Source organism: Myodes glareolus, chromosome 10 (assembly GCF_982192425.1).
Source record: "Myodes glareolus chromosome 10, mMyoGla1.1, whole genome shotgun sequence".
In the NCBI taxonomy this organism is placed as follows: Eukaryota; Metazoa; Chordata; class Mammalia; order Rodentia; family Cricetidae; genus Myodes; species Myodes glareolus.
Genome location: NC_142035.1, coordinates 27,234,748 through 27,255,676, shown reverse-complemented (window position 1 = coordinate 27,255,676; position 20,929 = coordinate 27,234,748). Strand labels below are relative to the sequence as shown.

The following is a 20,929-nucleotide window of genomic DNA, read 5'->3' as shown; positions in this document are numbered from 1 at the left end:
TGAAATCCCAAGCACTCAGGAGCTGAGGCAGGAAGATCAAGTGCAGACTAATCAGAGCTACATAATGAGACCCTGTCTCTAAAATAGGAAAATTCAAATAGCTCTCGTTTAACAGTTACTATTTTGCTATATTTTAAAAAAAAAAATCACCTGCCTCACTGGAACTTAGATGGCTTATGGTATTCAAAAAACAAACAAACAAACAAACAAAAACAAGGTGCTAGAGTGTGTGTGAGGCCCAGGGTCTGACCTCTGGATTTGCCTGGTCCTGCTGGCTGTGTGGACAGGCTCTGAAGGGGAGGGGCCAACAGGTTCTGACTGACCATGCATCCGCAGCAGCTGTGGTCAGCAGGCCAGCTCAGAGCTGCGGTGCAGCCTTATCCTCCAGCAGCCTGGCTGGGTTTAATGGTACTTGCCTGGGTCTAGCTTTGGCCTTTCCTGTTAGTCAGGGCAATTGGTCCCTCCTGTTAGTCTGGACAAGATAATATGAAGGTCAGAGGGAAGAGATAAAAAATGCCAGGCTTGGAGGGGCCTCCACGATAGAGGAAAGGAAGGACTCTCACACAGCTGCTGGGAGATGCCCACCTCAGGGTGTTGCTCTCCCACGCCAAGGAGTCTGCAGAAACAGTGAAAGCCCTAAAGACCAGACAGCATCATTTGCACAAGCCCAGAGGGCAGCGGTGGACTCCAACTTTCCAGATAAATATGTATGAGTCATGTCTACATAAACCAATTATGAGATATGAAGACAAGATAAACTCCCATGAAGAAGCATTCTGCGTGTGCACGAGGGGCTACCCAGACCAGTCCAATGGAACTGCCCACTCCCAAAACATGGACTGCACTTAGGACAGACGAGGATGAAAGCAGAGTGGCAATTGTGACAGACAGCCTGCCAAAGGACTAGTAAGTCCTTCTAAGAGCACACCCAAAGGCAGCAAGAGGGGAGGGTGTGGCCAGCTCTGGTGCCCTTCACCAATCACAGAGCCCAAACACCAGGAAATAATCTGAAAGCTCACAAAGTATGCCACATCCCAGAGGAGACAAAGGAGACACAACAGCTGGGTGGGAAGCAGCCCAAGACGCAGAAGAAGCTGTAGGGGAAAAAACTGAGCAAACGTGATGTGATGTAAGCTGACAAGCTAAGGATAATGTGATAATATTGGTTATTTGGGATACATGCGATATGATGTTCCTGATGGACACAGTATGCGGGTTCTTAAGGTCTGAGCATGGGTTCTGACGAGTCAGGTATGGACCCCCACTCTCAACAGGCCAGTTAAAGAGAAAGTCATAGTGAAAAGCTGAGAAAGGAGATGCATTCAGTTCCCATTGGGAAGGGGAACAAAGGCATCAAGGACCACTCAGATCCCCTCCCCACAAGCCCTTCTTGGGGTCCCGACATGACACTTATGTTCAGATGGAAGGGCAGAGGTACGCATAACAGCAGTGAAATCTCTCTCCTGGAGACAGTTCCTCCTCGGCTCGGCTGCTGCATCCTTGTCCTTTCCCAGCATGGGACATGGGATCTCCTGGGAGATCCCAATTTCATAAGGGCCATGATTTTAATAGTGTAGCAGCCCAAAGGAGAGAGACAAGTGTCTCTCCTTAGAATAGCTTCACCCCTGGGTGAATAGCACCTCACCCCTGCCGGGGCCCGCACATATTAATACGCTAACAGTGGGGAAAGCGCTGTGGAATAGGCAAAAACCACACTCACTTTCAAATAACTCTTTGGTTGTTGTCTGTCTGGTTTCTTTCTTTGAGACAGGGGCTTCCTACATAGTCTTGGTTGTCCCAGAACTCACTCCGTAGACCAGACTGGCCTCAAACTCACATAAAGCCACCTGCTCTGCCTCCTGAGTGCTGGAATTAAAGGTGTGCACCACCAGGCCTGACTTTTGGAATAACTCTTAAATGCAAAAACGTTCTAAAACAAGTTTTCTCTTTTGATGTGTGTAGGTGTTTAACCTGCATGAGTGTATGTGCACCACATGTGTGCCTGGTGTCCACGGAGGCCAGAAGAAGTCATCTAGATCCCCTGGAACTAGAGTTACAAACAGCTGTTAACTGACATGCGGGGGCTGGGAATCAAGCCCCAGTCTTCTGGAGGAGAATCCAGTGCTCTTAGCCCTGAGTCAGGTCTTTAGTTCATCACTGGGAATTGCTGCCATTTTCAGATTTATGTGTATATGCGCTTGTCTGCATGTATGTATGTGCACCATATGCATGCCTGGTGCCGTGGAGGTCGGAACTAGAGTTATGAATGGTTGTGAGTCACCCCGCCCTGTAGGTTCTGGGAACTGAACCCAGATCCTCTGCAGCACCAACAAGTGCTCTTAACCAATGAGCCATCTCGTCCCCAGCTGTTCTTTTCTTTTTTTAAAAGAAATACAGAAAGAATCTGAGCAGAGCTGATTCAGTCTCCGTGTGTTGTCAACACCTTGGTTCCTTCCTAACCTCAGGTTGCTTCAGCCTGACTAAGTGATCCATTTTTAACTTCTTGATCCAAGATGGCAGCTGGGCTCTGGCCATAATGCCTGAGCCCTAGGCGAGAAGAGAAACAAGCAAGGGGCTTTCCCTCCTGTGGTACAAGTCTCTCCTAGGAATATTTTGGAGAAGTCTCACCTATTGATTTGCAGTTTTCTGGCAGCCAGTAGCTTCAACAGTGGCCAGCACTATAGTCTGTTGAGGAAGGAAAGGGCAGATTTGGGAAAACAAAGAGGCAGAGAGCAGGGTAAGCGCAGAGGCAGAGAGCAGGGTAAGTGCAGAGGCAAGCAGGAGCCCTTCTGGGCTGGTCTAAGTCTGTTTTGGAGATAAACGCTGTACTAGTTGAGGTTTTTGTCAACTTGGCACATCTCGGGTCATCTGGGAAGAGGGAACCTCAACTGGGAAAATGCCCCTGTCCCGTTGGCCTACACACAAACCTGAGGGGACTTTCTTGATTAATGACAGATGTGAGGGAGCCCAGCCCACTGTTAGTGGCGCCACCTCTGGACAGATGGTACTGAGCAAACTGCCAGGAGCAGCAAGTTGGTAAGGGACACTCCTCCGTGACCCGTGATGTCTATTTCAGTGCCTGCCTCCAGGTTCCTGCCCTGCTGGAGTTCCAGCCCCGGCTTCTCTCAGGCAAATAAAGCTTGTTCTCCCCAATTGGTTCTTGGCCATTGTTTTACCATAGCAACAGAAACCAAACTAGAACAAAACACACTGAGGGTCAAGAGAATGAGTGGCTCTCCCAGAGCCTGAGGTCCAGACCAGGAGGATGTCACATCCAAGGCCAGAGCCCTGACTACATAAAGACCTGTTTGGATTTCCAGCACCCACATAAACGGAAGGGCTCAGTGCACATCTGTAGTTTCAGTACTCAGACTGTGGGATAGAGACTCAAGTGGATTTCAGGGGTGCTAAACAATAAGCTTCAAGTTCAGAGGGAGACCTGCCTCAAAAAATAAGGTGGGTGCCAGGTATGGTGGCACACCCTTTTAATCCCAGCACTCAGGAGGCAGAGGCAGTTGAATCTCTGAGTTCCAGGCTGGCCTGGTTTACAGAGTGAGTTCCAGGACAGCGAGAGCGTCACAGTGACACTCTCCACACATGCACAGTGGCACATACCCACATCTACACACCCACATGCACACACACACACACACACACACACACACACACACATCATGTATATACATATAGTAATTAATAGATCAATTAAATTAATTATTAATTACTTAATTAAAATAGGGTGAAGAGCAATTGAGAAAGACATTCAACATCAACCTCTAACTTCCACGTGCGCACATACATATACCACACACAGGTTCTGATTCCTGAGCACACGGCCCTGACCATTAGGCCATGCTGCCCTATCTTCACTGTGACAGGATTAGCCAATGACATGGTGATGCTGCTTTGCTGAACCTGAACTGCCACCAGTAACATGAATGTGGGGCAGTCAACAAGATGCCATTCCATCCCAGGTCACTACACCCTTCCACCCAACTGTGCTGATGACTCTGTCCTTCCACCGTGTGGCTCTATTTCACCCACAGAGAAATGTCTTCCAATCTTCTGCCTCTGCAACACACAGCTTCTCCTCAGTAGGAATTCACCTGCGCATAGCAAAGCCACCTCCCATCTTTCCTCCCCACCCTTGAGCCAGGGACCAGTGGTGAAATCCACTAGGCATGATCATAGGCCTTGGTTTTAGATCTTGGCTATTGAACCTTGATGTTAGCACCTCAACCTCTCTAGGCCTTGACTTCCCGATCTGGGGAGTGAAAATGTTAGCAGTCTGAGAGGGTTTTAAGGCTTCGGTGAAAACAGAATAGAGGCACAAAGCAAGGTGCCTAGCCCATAGTTCACACACACACACACACACACACACACACACACACACACACGCACAGCAGGACCCAAAATCCAAATGCAAGGCCAGTCAGATGGGATCCGCCCACACTTAGCTGAAGGTCTCTGTGAGTTACTGTTTCAGGGATCAACGCCACAGAAGAACAAATCATTTCAAAATTTTTTGGTCAGGTTCACAAAGCTCCCCTTACATCCCAGCTCCCATTTAAGTTCTGCGTAAAAAGCACCCACTTTTTGGTTTTGCCTCAGACTCTAATTCAGCCATGAAGCAGCAGTTTAACATTGAACGTGTCCTGGCCCCGTCTGCCTAGCCAGATCATGAGATATTGATGCGATTGCCAGAGCTAAGAACTGCACAGGGACCCAGGGTTTGAGGGTTCAGGGAAGAGCAAGCCCCAAAGATAGAGAGGAGTAAGCCTCCCAGTCCTGGAGGGGGTCTTCAAAGGCAGGTGTGGCTCTCCAGGGTCTGCCCTAAACCTGGGGTGTGGTTTTGAGCCCCTAACTGTATCTTTCACTGCATTGCTCACTGAGGTTTTCCATTCCACCCTGACTGCTCCATTCCACACAAACAGTGATTTCCCCACCCCCAACCATTCAGCAGTATGTTCTGGAGAATCAGATTCCAAGGTCAGTGCCCTTCCCAGAGATGTGTGTGACTGCTTACCCAGGCCAGAGGCCACCAACGTTTCCCACTTAGCCCTCAACAGTGCTGCTTCCCTGGTTACCTTGGCCAGGAGGAGTTGAGTGACACCAGACGTACTAACCCAGGAACATGGCCAGTATTCCCAGAATGGATCTGGATGAACCCTAGGGATCCTGCAGGCTACTCCTCCAGCAAGAGCAGGATAGAGCCCCTTTGGAGACTAGCCAGAGCCTGTGGTTTTTCTCTGCATGGCCCCAGAATGTCATGTCTCCCCACCTCTCCCTTCCTGTCCTCACTCAAGACTCAAGTGCCCAAGAGAGAGCTGGCATCTGTGGATGTAGTGAAGCAGCTGGGGTTAGCAGAACTTTTGTGGTGACATCCACCCCATGTGTTCAGCATGTACACAGGTGATAGTGTTCTCGATGGAAGCAGATGAGTCTAGGAGTTAGGGACAGTCTATTTCTTACCCCATACTGCCCCTGTGCTCTGACTCCAAGCACTATGACCCCAGGCTAGCTGCACAAACAGCCAAAAGACTGGAAGGAAACTAGTTAGTTTAGTTTTCCCAAGTCTGGTCCAGCCCAGCCCACGGCACTTGTCACCATGGAAACAAAACTTCTCTCAACCTGGGAGGCTCTGCTCACTGTTCCTTCTGGTGGTGTGATAATGATGACGCAGCTAGCTGACATTTTCGGACATCGTACCATCTGACCTGCATCTCTCTGTCATGGTAGGGTGTTATCTCATGTTGCAGTGAAGAAAATTGGGACTCAGAAAGCATGGGTGACTTCTCCAAGGCCACACAGAAAGCAAGAGGCAGAAACAGAATTTCAGTCTTTAGACAGTCAACTGTTGGGGGGGGGGGGTAAGTCCTGCCCCTAACACTCAACTCTTTAGAAAATGTAGAAACTGGGGCTTATGGAGAAGTCTAGTGGACACATCTATGTAGGTTCCCAAAAGTTTTATCATCTGAGCTCCACAGGCAGGAATTTTCACTGCTTTATACTCTCGGGGCCTATTTGAGAGGGTACCTCACTGAGTACAGGAAAAATGGAGGGAGGGAGGGAGGGAGGGAGGAAGGAAGGAAGGAAGGAAGGAAGGAAGGAAGGAAGGAAGGAAGGAAGGACTGGTGTGCACAGAGCTACATTGGCAAGTTGGGAGCCTGTGAAAAGTGGCATTTCTCCATCCCTCTGGCTCAAACTGCATCATCCCTCAGGTATGTAGACCACGCCATTCCTGGGACTTCGTCATACCCACAACCAGGCTTGGCGGGCACCCAGCACAGAACCTGATGCCCATTGGCTGGGTTTTCCCGTGGGTGTGAAAACCAAAATATTACTCTAGAAGTGGAGTCGCGTAGCCAAGCTGGGCCAAACCCAAAAGGCAGCCCAGGCGTCCAGCTGGGCCTGTCTGTGTTGGGCTTCTTGGCTACTTCCTTTGAAATCTATTTACTTTTTCTGCGTATATAATAAATTTATATACGATTTATATAAATTTGGATTCCAAAGGCACAAAAGGGAGAAGTTTCCCTCCTACCACTGACCCCGGTCAGCCAGTGAATTCTATCTCCAAGGGTCAAGGAGAGCATTTATTGGAGTCCCCCCCCATGCCTTTGCAGCTGTGTTCCTGTCCCCACAGACATCCAACACTGCCCCTGAACAGTCTTCTGTGGTTGCAGACCAAATGTGCATATGGCTCTTTTGACTGCTACGTAGGGCTTCATGGACAGCGTGGCCTGAATTTGGCATTTTCTCAGAGACGGCCATTTTTCATTGCTAGCACAGCAGTGGCGTGGGAAAGAACAGCTCACAGTTGCCGGTGGGATATCTGTAGTCTGTTTGCACTCAACTGCTTGCCCACACTGAAACTGTGAGGGGACACCAGGTTCTGAGCATGCTCTAAAGCCCCACTTCTCGGGAGACTGGGTGCTCTCAGATGGAGACAGTGGGCTGGGGCAGGCCTCTTCATTTACCACCGTCATACACCCATGTCTGCGGAGGGATCACAGATACCCAGATAGAGTGACCAACAGGGGCAAGGTGTGTATGAGCCTTTGCCCTACCTGTGACCTCAAGCATGTGACTGATTTCCCCTTCTGAGACCATAATGGAGCCATATCTGCTTTGTGTTGATCCTGTCCCCACCCTGCTCTGTGGGTGTCTGCGGTTACAGAGGGATTTATTACTGAGTGGGTATATAGTTTTCTTTCCAACAATTCAAGTGTTTAAATATTGATGACAAATCAAAGTTGGAAACTCCTGTGTACTACTAGGATCTCATCCTGACGGTGGCAGGGATGGTGGCACCTCTCCTTTGCTGGGCTTGACAGCAGGGGTAGTCAGTGCACCCTCTGGGGAGAGATCAAAATGGGATTGGAGCCTGAACTCCCTGTGACTCCGTGTGCTCTTGGCCCCCAACTTCACCAATCCCAAGTAACCATAGAGAAGAGGGCATTATTTGGAAGCAAGACACAGACATGTGCACACATACCCACCCACTGGCAGGGGTGAGCAGGCCTACCTGGGCTCCAGTGTAGCAATGCTCCGTCCCAGAATGCCACTTCAGCAAGGCAGACATCCTAGCTAATCCCATGTCTCCACCAGCCAAGCAGTATAGGAGTGAAGTCAGGCCCCAGGCAAGAGCAAACTTTTCAAACTGCAGGATTAAGGGATTATCCCACCCCTCATGGACACAGAGGGAAGGTGGTCAGGTGGGGAGGAGGCCAGCTTGCTGGGCAGAGCCTCAGAACATGGCAGCTGTCAGGTGACCCGGCTCCAGCAGGCTCCAGTTTGGCGCCAGGCAGGAGGGTCCATACAGAGCTGACCCTTCCCCTGCTCCAGCAGGACACCATAGAAGGGTAGGGGCCTCACCAGGGGCCATGCCATGCTATTTTCAACTCCCAGAGGCCAGGCAGAAAGCCAGCTTTGTCCCGCCACTGGTTCTGCTTCTCAAAGTTGGGGCTAAGCGTCCCAGTCTAGAGCTGCTCTCTCGCCTCAAGACACAACTGGGAAAAGAAGAAACAGGAAAGATCCAGATAGAATCTGAACCCAGAGGCTGGGGACACCAGGGCAGGGCAAGTCCCTGTCTCATGGAGCTCCTGTTCTAGTGACCCAGGTAGAAGTCATGGCATGGGACCTGTGTGTAACACACCACAGCATGTGAACTGTGTATAACACACCACAGCATGTGACCTGTGTGTAACACACCACAGCATGTGGCCTGTGTGTAACATACCCGGCATGTGACCTGTGTGTAACATACCCAGCATGTGACCTGTGTGTAACACACCACAGCATTTGGCCTGTGTGTAACACACCACAGCATGCGGACTGTGTGTAACACACCACAGCATGCAGCCTGTGTGTAACACACCACAGCATGTGGCCTATGCAAAACTAAAGCAGGAGAGGGGCCCAGAGGCCACGGCTGACAGTTCTGCTGTGAACTCAGGCGTGGACAGGGAAAGGCTCAGGGAAGAGGAGGTATCACAGAGAGACACTGAACAGCGGAGAAAATGAGTCATGTGGGTCCCCAGCACTGGTCAGGAAACAACATGTGCAAAGGCCCTGGGCAGAAATGTCTGGTGTGCTCCTAGAACAGTAAGGAGGTAGCATGGGATACGGAGGAGAAACAGGACCCAGGTCATGATGGCCTTGTCAAGCACAGGGTGAACATGAGGGTGTAGTCCAGGCTGTCTGGCAGGATGAGCTCTCCCATTATTCAAAGGCTCCCACAGCTCCTCAGAACCTGGCTTGATGCTCCAGTCCAAACCCACCTTTTCTCTATACTTCAGCTACAGGGCCCTTGCACGTGGCATCTGGAATCCTTTTGTTTCTACCCTTCATCACAGTTAGCTCCTACCTAACCATAGCTTCACATCTTAGCTCAGATATCTCAGGCTTCCCCATTCCAGCCCTAGGAACAAGCAGTTGGTCCATCCTTCTAGCACAGAAACAAATCCTCAGGCCTATCTGGCCTGCCTCTTCTCAGGGTTCTCCTGTAACCCGTTCCCTACCTACTCCTGCTCACTTGCCTTTTACAGCCTCCTCTCTATCCCACACCCCTCTCTGAGGTCCACCAAAAGACAGGGCAATCATTACACACATAACACCCAAAACACAGCCCCAAATCCTGCGATCAAGAAATGTTTGCACAGCGACTAAATGATCCCCATGGTACATATGAATGTATCTGAGTTCTCTGGGGACCTGGGATTCCAGGTGGATGGAGAGGTGCAGGGCAGGGGCCACAGCGCCAGTTTGTACCCATCTTGGAGATGCACTGGTCAAGGCCATGGTCACCCATCTAGCTCCCGTCTGCTTGGTCCCCGCTCGGCTCCTAGCACTCGTGGGCCCTCACAGATGCTTTTCTTACAAGTATCCTACCGGTTCTATTTTTTAAGAGTGGCCCCAATTTAAAGGACACAAGGATGGTTTGTTCAAAAGCATTTGAAGAGTTTCTGAAGGGAGACTAAAACCAATAAATGAGCGGCTGTTTGTCATACAACTCTGGGAAAACTGAGGGAATTGTGGCCAGGTTAGGGAGGCACCAGGCAAAACAAGAAAACCCAAGCAAACAGCAACTGGTTGGAAAACAAAGGAAGGAAACGCAAAGGAGATATGCCATGTGAGACAGCCTTTGTAGAGCTGTGACCAAAACATTGTATAATCACAATGAAAAATTGGGGCACACCAAGTTAGAGAAGCACGCAAATAAAAGCCAACTTCCTTGGTATTAATCTAAAGGAAGTTTGAACGCCTGCCAGGCTCGTGCATCATGCTAAGCACATGAATGCAAGTCTTCCCAGCAGCTCAGCCACCTGAAAGATCAGGACTGCTTACAAATGAGAAAACTGACCCCATGGCCAGTGAGGGGAAGGGTTGAGATATGCCAGGCCAGCAGGCTGCTGCCCTCACTATAAAGGCACCAGATGGCAAAACCAATCGATATTTGCCCCAAATCAACCAGCAGCAAAGGAGGACAGCTCCTTAGTAATACAAAGGCAGGTATCAGAGAAAAAAAAAATTACTGAAAGAACTGAAGTGGTTGCTCGGGAGGATCCAGGCTGGGAGGGGAAGGATGCTTTCATGGTGGTTGTTTAACCCATACATAAGCAGAGAGGAGTCTGCAGGTGGGAGCAGGATATGGGAGGGGAGAGACACAGGTAACTTCCCACGGTGATGGTGGTGGGACTTGGGGCACAAGACACACTTGGCTAAACTCAGAAAGTGGTGGCCTTTTAAGAGCTACGAGTTTCACTGTTATTAAAAACAAACAAACAAACAAACAAACGACATGAGGGCTGAGGAGCTGGCTCAGGATTGTTCAGTGTGTGCTGAACAAGCGTGAGGACCTGAGTTCGAATCCTCAGCATTGCAGGGACACACACAAGGGTCAGGGACATATACCGGATGTGGCGATGAGTGTCTGTAGCCCCAATATCTCAGGGACACACACAGGCGAATCTCCAGGGCTACATGGGGAACTCCAGGTCCAGTGAGAAACCCTATCTCAAAAAACACAACAAAACAAAACAAAACCACCACAGAAAACAACAGAGGCAGACAACAGATATGAACCTCTGGCCTCCACGTGTACATGCGCAGGCAAGTTCACCTGTACCAACACATGCACACAAACATCATATACAATAGTATGTCATACCCCGGAAGGAAGTGTGTTAATACTCACACTTTAATTTGAGAAGTTTATTTAAAAGTGTTGATTTAATGGATAGGTGGATGCAGGGTAATGTTAAGGTGCATTTGGAGGTGGGTGAGTTCATTGTATAATTTTTTCATATACCAAGGTTTCCTAATAACAAACTGGGGGAATGGGCCATTGCATTATTTGAAATATATAATATTGTTAAAAAACCTAGCCGGGGGGCTAGAGAGATGGCTCCGCAGTATAGAGTACTCGTTGCTCTTGCAGAGGCCCTGGGTTCAATTCCTAGCAACCACATGGTTACACACAACCATCTATAATTCCATTTCAAATGAATCCAGTACCCTCTTCTGACCTCCACAGTCACCAGGGACCCATGTAGGACACATACATACAGGCAAGCGAAACATTCATATATACAAAATAAAATCAATCTAAAAAAGACAAAGCTAAGAAAACAAAACAAAATAGCAAGCAGGAGAGCTCTGTCCACACCTGGACAGACCGCCTACCTTCTGTGTATGAGGGATAGCTCTAGCCTATGTTCCCACTGTACTCTGAGAACCCAGAGTTCAAGGGCCAATCACCTAACTCCTCACTGCTCCGTGCTCCCCTACATCAAAGATGCCAGGACAGATGGGGAGGTCTGTCCTGAATCTCCTGGGATGCCTTGCTTGAAGAAATAACGATTTCACCAGAGACAGCCCCTACAGTCAGCTATATCCCACTCTCTGCCAAAGGGTAAACTGAGGCTGGTCTATGGGGCCTTTCCCAGGGGCCGTTTACATCTCCAGTACTGGAATGGATCACCAAATTGCATTCTCCCAAGCTGTCATGTCAGCTGGATGGGGAGGAACAGAAAGGAGGTCTCATCTCTGCCTAATTAGGCAGCCGGCAGCTGGGGCCAGGCTGGCTGGGAGCCCCAGCAGCCAGGGCAGCAGCTGCGGGGCCTCTGCAGGGCTGAACAGCAGCAGCACTTGGGTTTAGACTCCTGATTCTCACACTACAATGGAGGCAGAACAATGGAGGAGCTGCTACCCCAGATCCTCAGGCTGCCGGGAAGAGGGGCCCCTTAGAGCCTGCTGCTCCCACAGATTCTCAAAAGACTGGGGGCTTCTCCCAAAATCAGGCAGCGCCTGTGGGAGAAATCAAGCCTGGTCCAGCCCCATCGCCACGTCCAGTAATACTTTCCAGAACTGAGGTTCCTGGACACACCTGCTTTAGAGTCTACCAGATTTCCCGTCCTCTCTACACACTGTCAAGGGGATCGTGTCTGATATAGGTACCCAGGAGATGCTCAGCCATAAGACTGATGAGGAAGAGAGCTTGGGCATATGCCAAGGGAGGAGGGCGAGGGTGATGCTAGCTGCGGAGTGTCTGGAAGAACAGACTGTGGCCCAGGCTGTCTTGCAGTCCTGCCCCGTGATGGCTCATGAGTCTCCACCACTTCATGTTCCACCTTCTGCCCTCAGACCACACACCTGCCTCTCCAAGCATCACCTTGAGTACCAATGAGAGGTGTGGCCAGCACTAACCCCTCCTCCAGGAACAGGGTTCACCCACTGTTCCTGGAATCAGAACCCTAATGTCTCTAATTTTTTTTTTTCTTTTTGCCTTGGTTGTCCTGTAACTCCCTCTGTAGACCAGGCTGGCCTCAAACTCACAGAGATCCACCTGCCTCTGCCTCCCAAGTGCTGGAATTAAAGGTGTGTGTCACCACCACTCAGCCAGAACCCTAATTTCTTCACAGGTACAGCCAGCTCATGTATCCTCCTGGGTGACCAGGGCACTGAGGATTACAATCAGAAAGAGACCCTGACCCAAGGCCAACAGGGTACCCAGAGAGGCAGGGTGGTCTTTAGCATCTTGAGGCATCACTATGCAAGGCTGGCCTGGATCTCTCCACAGTCCCTTTTTCAGCATGGGGACTATGAAAACCCAACGGTGGCAGGTGACTGCCCTCCTGTGCCTTTCTCAATCGGCATCCCCAGTGGGCAGAGCCTGTCCTCAGTTTCCCCTTCCTTCTTTAAACCACCCAGGACTTTGGGGGTTGGTGGCAAACAGGCAGCTGTGCTGACCCAGATGTTTGTCAATAGCCCAGCGGAAATCTCTCTATGCTTAAAATAAAACCAGCATCGAACCTGACACCATGCCTACCCTGATGCTTCCTGTTTCTGAAGACTGGAGCCAAGGCAGCCTGCAATGAGGAAACACCACCCAGTCAACCTCCCCGGGGAAGACAGTCAGGCCATCCCTCAGGTCACCCTTTATGCACCCAGGAGTGCCTGGGAGACTGGTCAGATGTGAGGCCATAGCTGCATAGCTCGCCACTCTGCAGGGCCCAGGCACTGGGATATAGCTCAGTTCAAAAGCCCCAGAATTTAAGGTCACAACCAAAGACCTGTACCACCGAGCTCTCTGCTGAGACCCAGAAGTAAGACTGGCCTGTCCAGGGTCACCCAGGGTCACCGGCAAGGCCACCACTCTGGGTTGTTCTTCCCCAAGTCCCTCTTCCTCCAAAACTCCCACCTCCGGCCCCTACGGAGTCCTGGTGACCTACAATCAGAGCTTTCTCTTGCTGAACCACCTTCCCTTGGGAACTCAGCAGGGCCGGCTGCTTTCAGGGTGAGTGGCTCCACGCCTCCTGTCAGTTTTTTTCCTTGTGCTTTCCTTTTGGTGGGGTAAAGAACCCACTCTCGGCTCTGATCCTACTCACTGGCTGGCCATCTCCTCACCTGTGGAGGATCCCGCAGGTGAGTCTCAGGTGAGGCCTGCCTGCACTGACACAGGTGAGTCACTGACCTCCTGAATATCAGAGGTCAACAGTCATTCCATTTTGAAGGCCCTATCCCAAGCCTTCTCCCACTCCTCCCGCTGTGAACAGAGAAGAGTCTGAAGCACCAGACTTTGAGAAACAGACATTTGTGTTTATTAACCAAAGAGAAGTCTGAGCAGCAGCTCCTAGCCAGGGCCTCCTTTGGTAGTTTACCCACCCAGACCACCTCCTAAGACCAGGAAGAGCAGTAGACAGATCCCATTCTCTCAACCTCCTCCCCAGAGCGAGTTCCCCGGAAGCCAGGGCCCATTTGGTAAGGAAAAGGAAGTCAGCAAAGGAGGACAGAGAAGGAAGGAGGAAACGGCCCCTCGGGGCAGACAGGCTTGGCAAAGTACTTGGTTCCCAACTCAGTGGAGGGGAAGCAGCCCAAATCCAGCCTTACCAGAGGAACCAGGCAGAAGCACACTGTGTCACAAACCTTGTTTAGGGGTTGGGGAGGCCAAGGGCAGCAGCAAGCCTCTGTAGGTCAGTCCTTGCTTGCCAGAGGATGCTGGTCTAGGACTAAGTCTTGGCCTCTACACCTAGTTCAACCAAGGGAGCTGCCTCTGGTCTGCCAGAAGGCAGCCAATGAACACAAGAAAGGACAAGGTGCCAACTGCCTCTTCACGATGTCCTTCCGGGAAGCCTGAGTCCAGGAGACCTAGCCCTCAGTAGCCGGAGGGTCACGTGCCTGCCGCAACCCATACAGCCACTTGATCACGCGGGCATTGCGCTCAATCACAGACACGCCGTAGGGGACACGCTCCAGGGACCGCTCCTCCACTGTAGCAGAGCTGCGGCGTGAGCAGCCCCCTTCGGAGCTGCAAGGTCCAGCACTCGGGCCGGCTAGAGACACGATGTCCGAGCTAGCCCTTGCTAGGTGGGCCACCCCCAATCCTCGTGCTTCCTCGGGATCCAGGCCGCAGAAGTTAAAAAAGCGCTCGAGGTCGGCTGCTGCCCTGGAAAAGCGCTCGCTCAGGTCCGACTTGGAGCGTTGCAGGCCAGGTGGCCGGCCGGGGCTGGAGGTGGCAGTGGTGCCAGGCGATGGACAAGGACGAGCAGGTGACGCAGGTAGGGGACGAACATCCACTCGGCGCACAGCGACCGTACTAGGCGGTGGACGAGGAGGGGTGGCTGGTGGGACCTTGTGGGCAGATCCTTCTGCCCGTCCAGGCGTTCGGCTGGCTTCAGCTGGGGTCACAGGACTATCACACAGGTTGATGAGACTGCTAAGGATGTCAATGTCCAGTTGGGGCCGGCGGCCAGGACAGGGCAAGACTCGGCGGCTGGGTGTGAGCACTGGCCCCCGAGGACCAGGGCTGAAGAGGGGCTGTCGAGCCAGTGGGGGTTGCACAGGCTCCTGGCGGGTGTTGGCCACATGGAGGCTCTTGACATACTTGGCCTTGTCAGCCTCCAAGCGTTCCACGGCACTCAGCTTCCGGGCTCCCCCATCCGCTGGCCTTGGTAGCAGGTAGCTAGGGACCTTGGTTCGCAGGCGAAAAGGTAGCGCAGGAGCGGCGGGGGCTGCAGGGCTCAGCGTGTCCACGGGCATGGCGGTTACATACCCCGAGGGCAGAGGCGAGGCGACAGATACAGGCACAAAGTTGGCAGCTGGATGCCGGGCTCGGCTGCAAGCAAGAAAAGAAGACAGGCTGAGCACGTTCAGACAAAGACTCGGCTGGCTGAGAAGCCTGCACTATTATAAGGTAGAGGGCACGCCCCTGCCTCACGAAGAGCCAATCATCAGGCAGAATGTACTATTGGAAGGCCTGTGGCCCCACCCACACCCTTTCCCTCCAATACTGGGCGAGGACCAGCGCAGCTGCCAGAGAGAGGGAAGAGGCAGAGAAGGCAGGTCCACTTTAAAGAGAGCAAAGCAGGCTCCAGGCTCAGCCCCAGGGTCCTCTGAACAGACCCATTTATGGATGGGAAACTGAAGCTCAGGGAGGCAATGAACTTGCTTAAGCCTTCCCTTGCTCCCAAGATAGAGGATACTAGAGACAGGGTAGTTGGGGTTGCATGGCCACTATCCACATCCCACCTGAACTGCCCAGAGGAGCCAGATACCACCAACATCCCAGAACTAGCCCAGGCAGGAAGCTGTGCAGTGCCAACCACCTGCCTGGACCTGCCAGGCCCACAAAGGGCACAAAAGCAGAGGCTGCAGGGGAGGAACAGAAAGAAAGCCCACACCCCCACCCTCGCGGAGCCCAGACTAGAGTAGCTTCCAGGATATGGCTCCAAGGCCAAGACCACAGAGATCAAGGCACACAGACAGGAGTGTGCCCAAAGCTATCTGTTGCAGGGAACTGTCGAGGTCACAGCCCCACCTAGGGTTATGCTGCTGACCAACCACCATGACAGTGCTCATGGGCTGTAAGGCCCATGCCTGGGTGCTCAAGTGGCCCCATAGTTATCCGACAGTCAGATCATCACCAAGGAAACATAGTCAGAAAGTGCCACAGTTCTCCCCACCACCCCGGCCCCTCAGATATGCAGCAATGCAAAACCCATATCAAACCTTCTTATCCCTAAAGAGGAGAGGGAGGGGGCTGAGCCCGGGGGGGCTACCGACTCTGGCAATTCAGTCAGTCGACAACACTAGCTCCTGAACCATACCAGCCATGCTTTAAGTTCTCCATGGCTGCACTGAGATCGAGCATGTCCAAACACAGTAAAAGCATCACTGAGATATCCAGACATCCCAAGACAGGGACTCCCCACTGTGTGCCAGACACTCAAAGCCACGCACTCTTGAACCACCTCAAACAGCCCATAAGCCACTGTCACCATTTTGTAGCAGGGAAAACTGAAACTCTGAAACTGAGACTTCCCTAGATCCCAGAGAAGATTAAAAAGGCCATCTGAGCCCACTCCTGTCGCACTGCTTCTACACACACGCACACATACGCACACCCTGCTTCTCTTCTCATTATAGCCATGGGAGCCATAGAACTTACTGTGGATATGGTTCTTTCATTCCTTGCTGCCCCCCACTCCCTAAAATACTAGCTCCAGGAAGGCAGGGGTTTCGGCTGCTTTGTTCACCGGGTCTCAGCCTCATGATGTAGCTCTCAGTACATGCTAGATAATCCACAAGTGTGTCCTGAACTGAAATGCCTAGGAGGGTTAGCTGAGAACCAGCACACCAGTGAACTAGAGAAGCCCCGCCCACCGCGGACAGGTGAGTCCAAGGTAAGGAAGGGGTGTAATCCAGAGGGGCAGGTGCTCTCTAGGTTTGTAACTGTGAGCAAATTCCAGCATCATTTTTAAGACTGCATGCACTGGGCAAGCATAGCATATCTGCAGATATATCTGCACTTCCGTCAGCTTCCCCCAGCCCCCCATGGAAACCTCAGCACAGTGATGGAATGGGGGCTGGGAGTAGGGCTGCTCTCGAGACTCAGGGGCCTAACAGGCAGGAAAGGAAGGCTGGCCCCACTCAAGTAGACCCCCACGTGACCTTGGGCAGGAAAGGTCTGGCCATTAGAGCTGCTACAGAGCCCTGCCTAGGTAGCCAGACTCTGCCCCACCTCCTTAACCCCCACATCTGCTCTGCCACCCAAACCAGTCCAACCCGTTGGTGGTGGCTGAGGCAGTTCCCTCCCAAACTTCACCTGGGAAAGAGGAAGGAGGTCAGAGGGGCAGGGCCATGGCAGAAGCTCCCCCCACCATCACCACCTTGCTTCTATACCCACCACCTAACCCTATATTAAAATGGGGGCAGGAACAGATGCGTGTTCCCAAGTCTGGCCTGGTAACCATCCGGGTCCCCACTCTCCCACCAGCCCCTGCCTAGCACCTTGCACAAGCTCTTAACAGACTGTTCCCTTATCTGCTAAAGGCAGTTAAAAATAGACCTCCCTGTGCCTTCGGGTCACCGCTGGAAAGATCAAACGGGTTCGCAGCACCTGGAAAACGGCCAGCGCTCCATAAACCAGGCTCACTGTCAGATACTCAGGCTCTGATTACATGAGTGAGCAGGCCCGCCCCCTCCGAGGGTCTCTAAGCCCCAGCCAGAAGGGCGGATCTAGGCCCTAGCAGGGACAAAGGAGACATCTGGTAGGGGCTGATCACAATGAGACAGCAGACCGGCACCAACTCACGTCACAGGGGCCCCTCCAAGAGGAAGCCTGGGTCCGGGTCACCAAGTGGGATTAAACGTCTCCTCTGGGGACTTTTCTCACCATGGGCTTTCAAATCCTGCCGCAAATGGCCCTAAATGCAGCAATCTCGAGTCTTTCTGGTCACTATTCCAGGACTATAGTCAGACTTTGTCCCTCCCTTCAGGCTCCCAAAGAACGGATCAGGACGCCAGGAAGGCCCCAGTTTTGTTTTCGGCCCTTTCTCACTTAGAAGAAATCCTGGAGACTTAGGCGGCAAGCCTTGAGGTGAGCAGAGGCTGTGTTAACCCACACCCCCCCCTCCCCATGATCTGTCCCTCTCTGAGCAGGAGAGTCCACGTCTGTCTCGAATGCGGGGACTGAAGGCACAATCCCTGCCGCGCTCCCCACTCCCCAGCACCGCAACATACCTGGCTGCGCAAGCCGCCTCCTGCCAGCAGCCTGCGCGCCTCCCGCCCACCTGGCTCAGGTAGCCGGTATTTGCGCAACTTCCGGGGCCTGGTAGGTGAACCCGCCGGCCCGGAGTGTTCGAGGAGTGGGAAGGAGGGCCAGGCAGTGATCGCAATGGGTGACTGGCAGCCTGGTACGGGAACCTGGCCGCAGCCGCGCCCCCAGGCTCGCCCAGCCGGGCTCTTATCCGAACTGGAGCCTGTACAGCCGGCAGCACATCAGGCAGAGTTGCACGGGATTCTAGTTGGCCTTCACTGCCGGGCACGGGAAAGTGTTCTTCCTGAACATTTAATCTTTCCGTGATTAAACGGGGCGCAGTGAGAATTAGTGTGGTCTGGGTAGCCTTCCTATGAGGCAACTCCATTGTCATCCAAGTTGACTAATGGAAACCCCAGACAGGCCAAGCTGAGTCACTTGCCAAAATCAACGGGGGAGTCCAACCTGGGTACTTTCCCTCCCACCACTCCTCAATACCACCCTTTCCCCTGTGTGCCAGCAGGTGGCTGGGCTTCAGTCCCATGAATGAGAAGAGTGGGACCCTAGGGGACAGCCTACTGCGAGTGCTCAAGGCTTGAGGTGCCGGCTACAGCTTTGTGCCAGTTTGAAGGATCAAGAGGGGCAACCACAGTGGAGTGGCGTAAGATGGCCCATTTAACCCCAAAACAGCAGGACCACCAGCAGGGGGACAACCTGAAACCCATAGTTCACAGAGGCCACTGCAACCCTGCTGGGAGGGAACCCTGGCGGGATCCACCTGTCCTCTCTGCCAGTCCAAGGTTCTGTCACTTTCCAGGGTATTGTGAGGTCCAGGGGAAGGAGACCCCAGCCCTGGCTAAACACTCCTCTACCCAGGAGGTGGGGCAGGAGGAGACAGGATATGGTTCCTGTCCACTTTCCTTCCTTCTGAGCATTAAAGGCCCCTCTAGTCCTGTATGTTACAGGACAGAGGACAAGTCACCCACCTTAGCCCGCCAGTTCACTGCCTGGGCCTGGCTGGGACAACAGAGGAACAGGCAGTCAGCAGCCCTCAGGCCCTGACAGCGGACACTACAAAGACAGAAGCACCTGTCAAGGAGAAACCTGCTCATTCCTGCATATTTCTTTAGCAGCAGACACTGTTTGAAGCTTTTTGTTGTCGTTGTCATTGGTGAAGGATGGGTGTTTGTTTTAAATGGATCTTGCTGTATAGTCCAGGTCAGTCTGGAACTCTCCATCTGCCTGCCTCAGCCACCCTTTTGGGCTTACATTTATGTACTGCCATGCCTAGCTCAGATTATATGTGAACTCATTCCATTCTTATTCATACCTGTGAGGCAGATACTGCTACTGTGCCCATTCTACAGATGAGATGACTAAGGCATAGAGAAGTGAAGCCACCTGCCCGAGATCACACAGTCAGCAAATGACAGAATCAGGATTTGAACCCAAGCTTGGATCTGGTAAGGAGAGAGACAAGAGACAGAATGTACTTCCTGGCAAATCCCATAAGACCACTCAGCCACCTTGCCTGGACCCCATAAGGATCCGCCACCTATGGAAATGTTTTTCCTAGCAGATCCACACTTCACTGCTGATGTGCTTGACCCTCATGCACTCCCGGGGATAAATTCAGCCTCCGACATGGCCCTCTGGTCTTTGCCCAACTTTACCAGCTCATCCAAACTGTCGTTCCTGGACCAGTCACAGAACACTCCTGGCTAGTCCTTACAAAGGTCTTTCCTACCCCAGGGCCCTTGCACCAGCTGCTCTCGGTCTCAAACCTCTCCCCTCACTGTCTCTGAGAGCCCTCCCTCTTGGGCCTCCTGTTCCCCTTAAGGCACCTTTGCTGATCTTGCCATTCCTGGCGTTCACGTCTTTGTCATTGATTTCCTAGCCGCCCACTGGACTGAGCACCGTGGCTCTGCTGTGTCCTCCTCCCAGGAACAAGCAAGAAGAAATGTCGCTGTCCAAGAGGCTGAAAAAGGCCCAGGCCAGCATCAAGATAAACACATCAAACACATACAGCTTTCTGTATATCAATCACACTCCAATTCCCAAAGGAAGGAAAGAGGGAGAGGGGAGGGGGAAACAAGGAGGAAGGGAGGAACACAGTAAGGAAGGAGCTTGGAAATGCCCGCATCCCTAGCACAAACTCCCTTGCAGGAGCATTTGACAAGTTCTTGGTGATCAGCTGACACACTGATCATTCCCCCTTGTACTTAATAATTAGCTGTGGGGGGGAGGAGGTGGCAACCGGGATCTCTGAGTGCCAAGTCTCCCCTCGGCCACCACGTTACTGCTGCCGGCATCCCTTCGCCCTATTCAAGCTTGGTCACTTCCAGCCAAGCCTTGTTCTTCCTCCAAACACACAGAGTCAAAATCTTCAGGGCTCTGACTCACCCACCCATACCTCCGCTGCGGGTGATCCTCTCCATACCTCAGTTTCCCCTACTATACAACAGGCCCAAGGCACGACGCTGCCATCAAAGAGAAAACCGTGATGACAGCAGATCTTCCAAGGCCCAGCTCCGGAGGAGGCATCCACCATTACGCTGCAAGGTTAAGAGCAGCAGCGTGGTGACGGCTAAAACTTCAGTCACTTGAAGCAGCACCTGAAACAGCACCTTCCACAAAGAAGGAAATGAAGCTGGGCATGGTGACACATACCTTAATCTCAGCACTGAGATTAATGAGGCTGAGGCAGGAGGGTCATGGGTTCGAAACTAGCCTGGCCCCCTCCACATACATACATATGCAAAAGCTATCTAAAGAGCCAATGAATGTAAAGAAATAAGTTCCACATCTCTAGACCATTAAAGATATGCCGATCGAAATCACAGTAGCACACAATGTCACACCCATTAGCATAGGTCCTATCCAAAACATACA

General features: G+C 52.2%; 1 protein-coding gene and 1 long non-coding RNA gene across 6 annotated transcripts in view; one reads left to right on the top strand and one right to left on the bottom strand.

The window, feature by feature from the left end:
* Nucleotides 1–13,578: 13,578 nt before the first annotated feature.
* Fam110a (family with sequence similarity 110 member A) overlaps nucleotides 13,579–20,929 on the bottom strand; it is a 10,932-nt gene continuing 3,581 nt past the window's right edge. The window contains exons 1-2 of one of the 5 annotated variants that reach the window (XM_048445617.3): nucleotides 19,368–19,496; nucleotides 13,579–15,115 (exon numbers count right to left, since the gene is read on the bottom strand). In XM_048445617.3, the coding sequence (XP_048301574.3) occupies nucleotides 14,149–15,039 (891 nt within the window). In that variant the 5' untranslated portion in view covers nucleotides 15,040–15,115; nucleotides 19,368–19,496 and the 3' untranslated portion in view covers nucleotides 13,579–14,148. Of the gene's footprint in view, nucleotides 15,116–16,447; nucleotides 17,496–17,593; nucleotides 17,731–18,021; nucleotides 18,447–19,367; nucleotides 19,497–20,929 lie in introns of those variants that run through there. The other 4 variants (XM_085697229.2, XM_085697231.2, XM_085697230.2 and 1 more) reach the window with 4 other exon arrangements.
* LOC125407781 (uncharacterized) lies at nucleotides 17,793–20,060 on the top strand. Its single transcript, XR_015739043.1, has 4 exons — nucleotides 17,793–17,878; nucleotides 18,561–19,255; nucleotides 19,379–19,500; nucleotides 19,935–20,060. It is a non-coding gene; the product is annotated as an uncharacterized LOC125407781 (long non-coding RNA).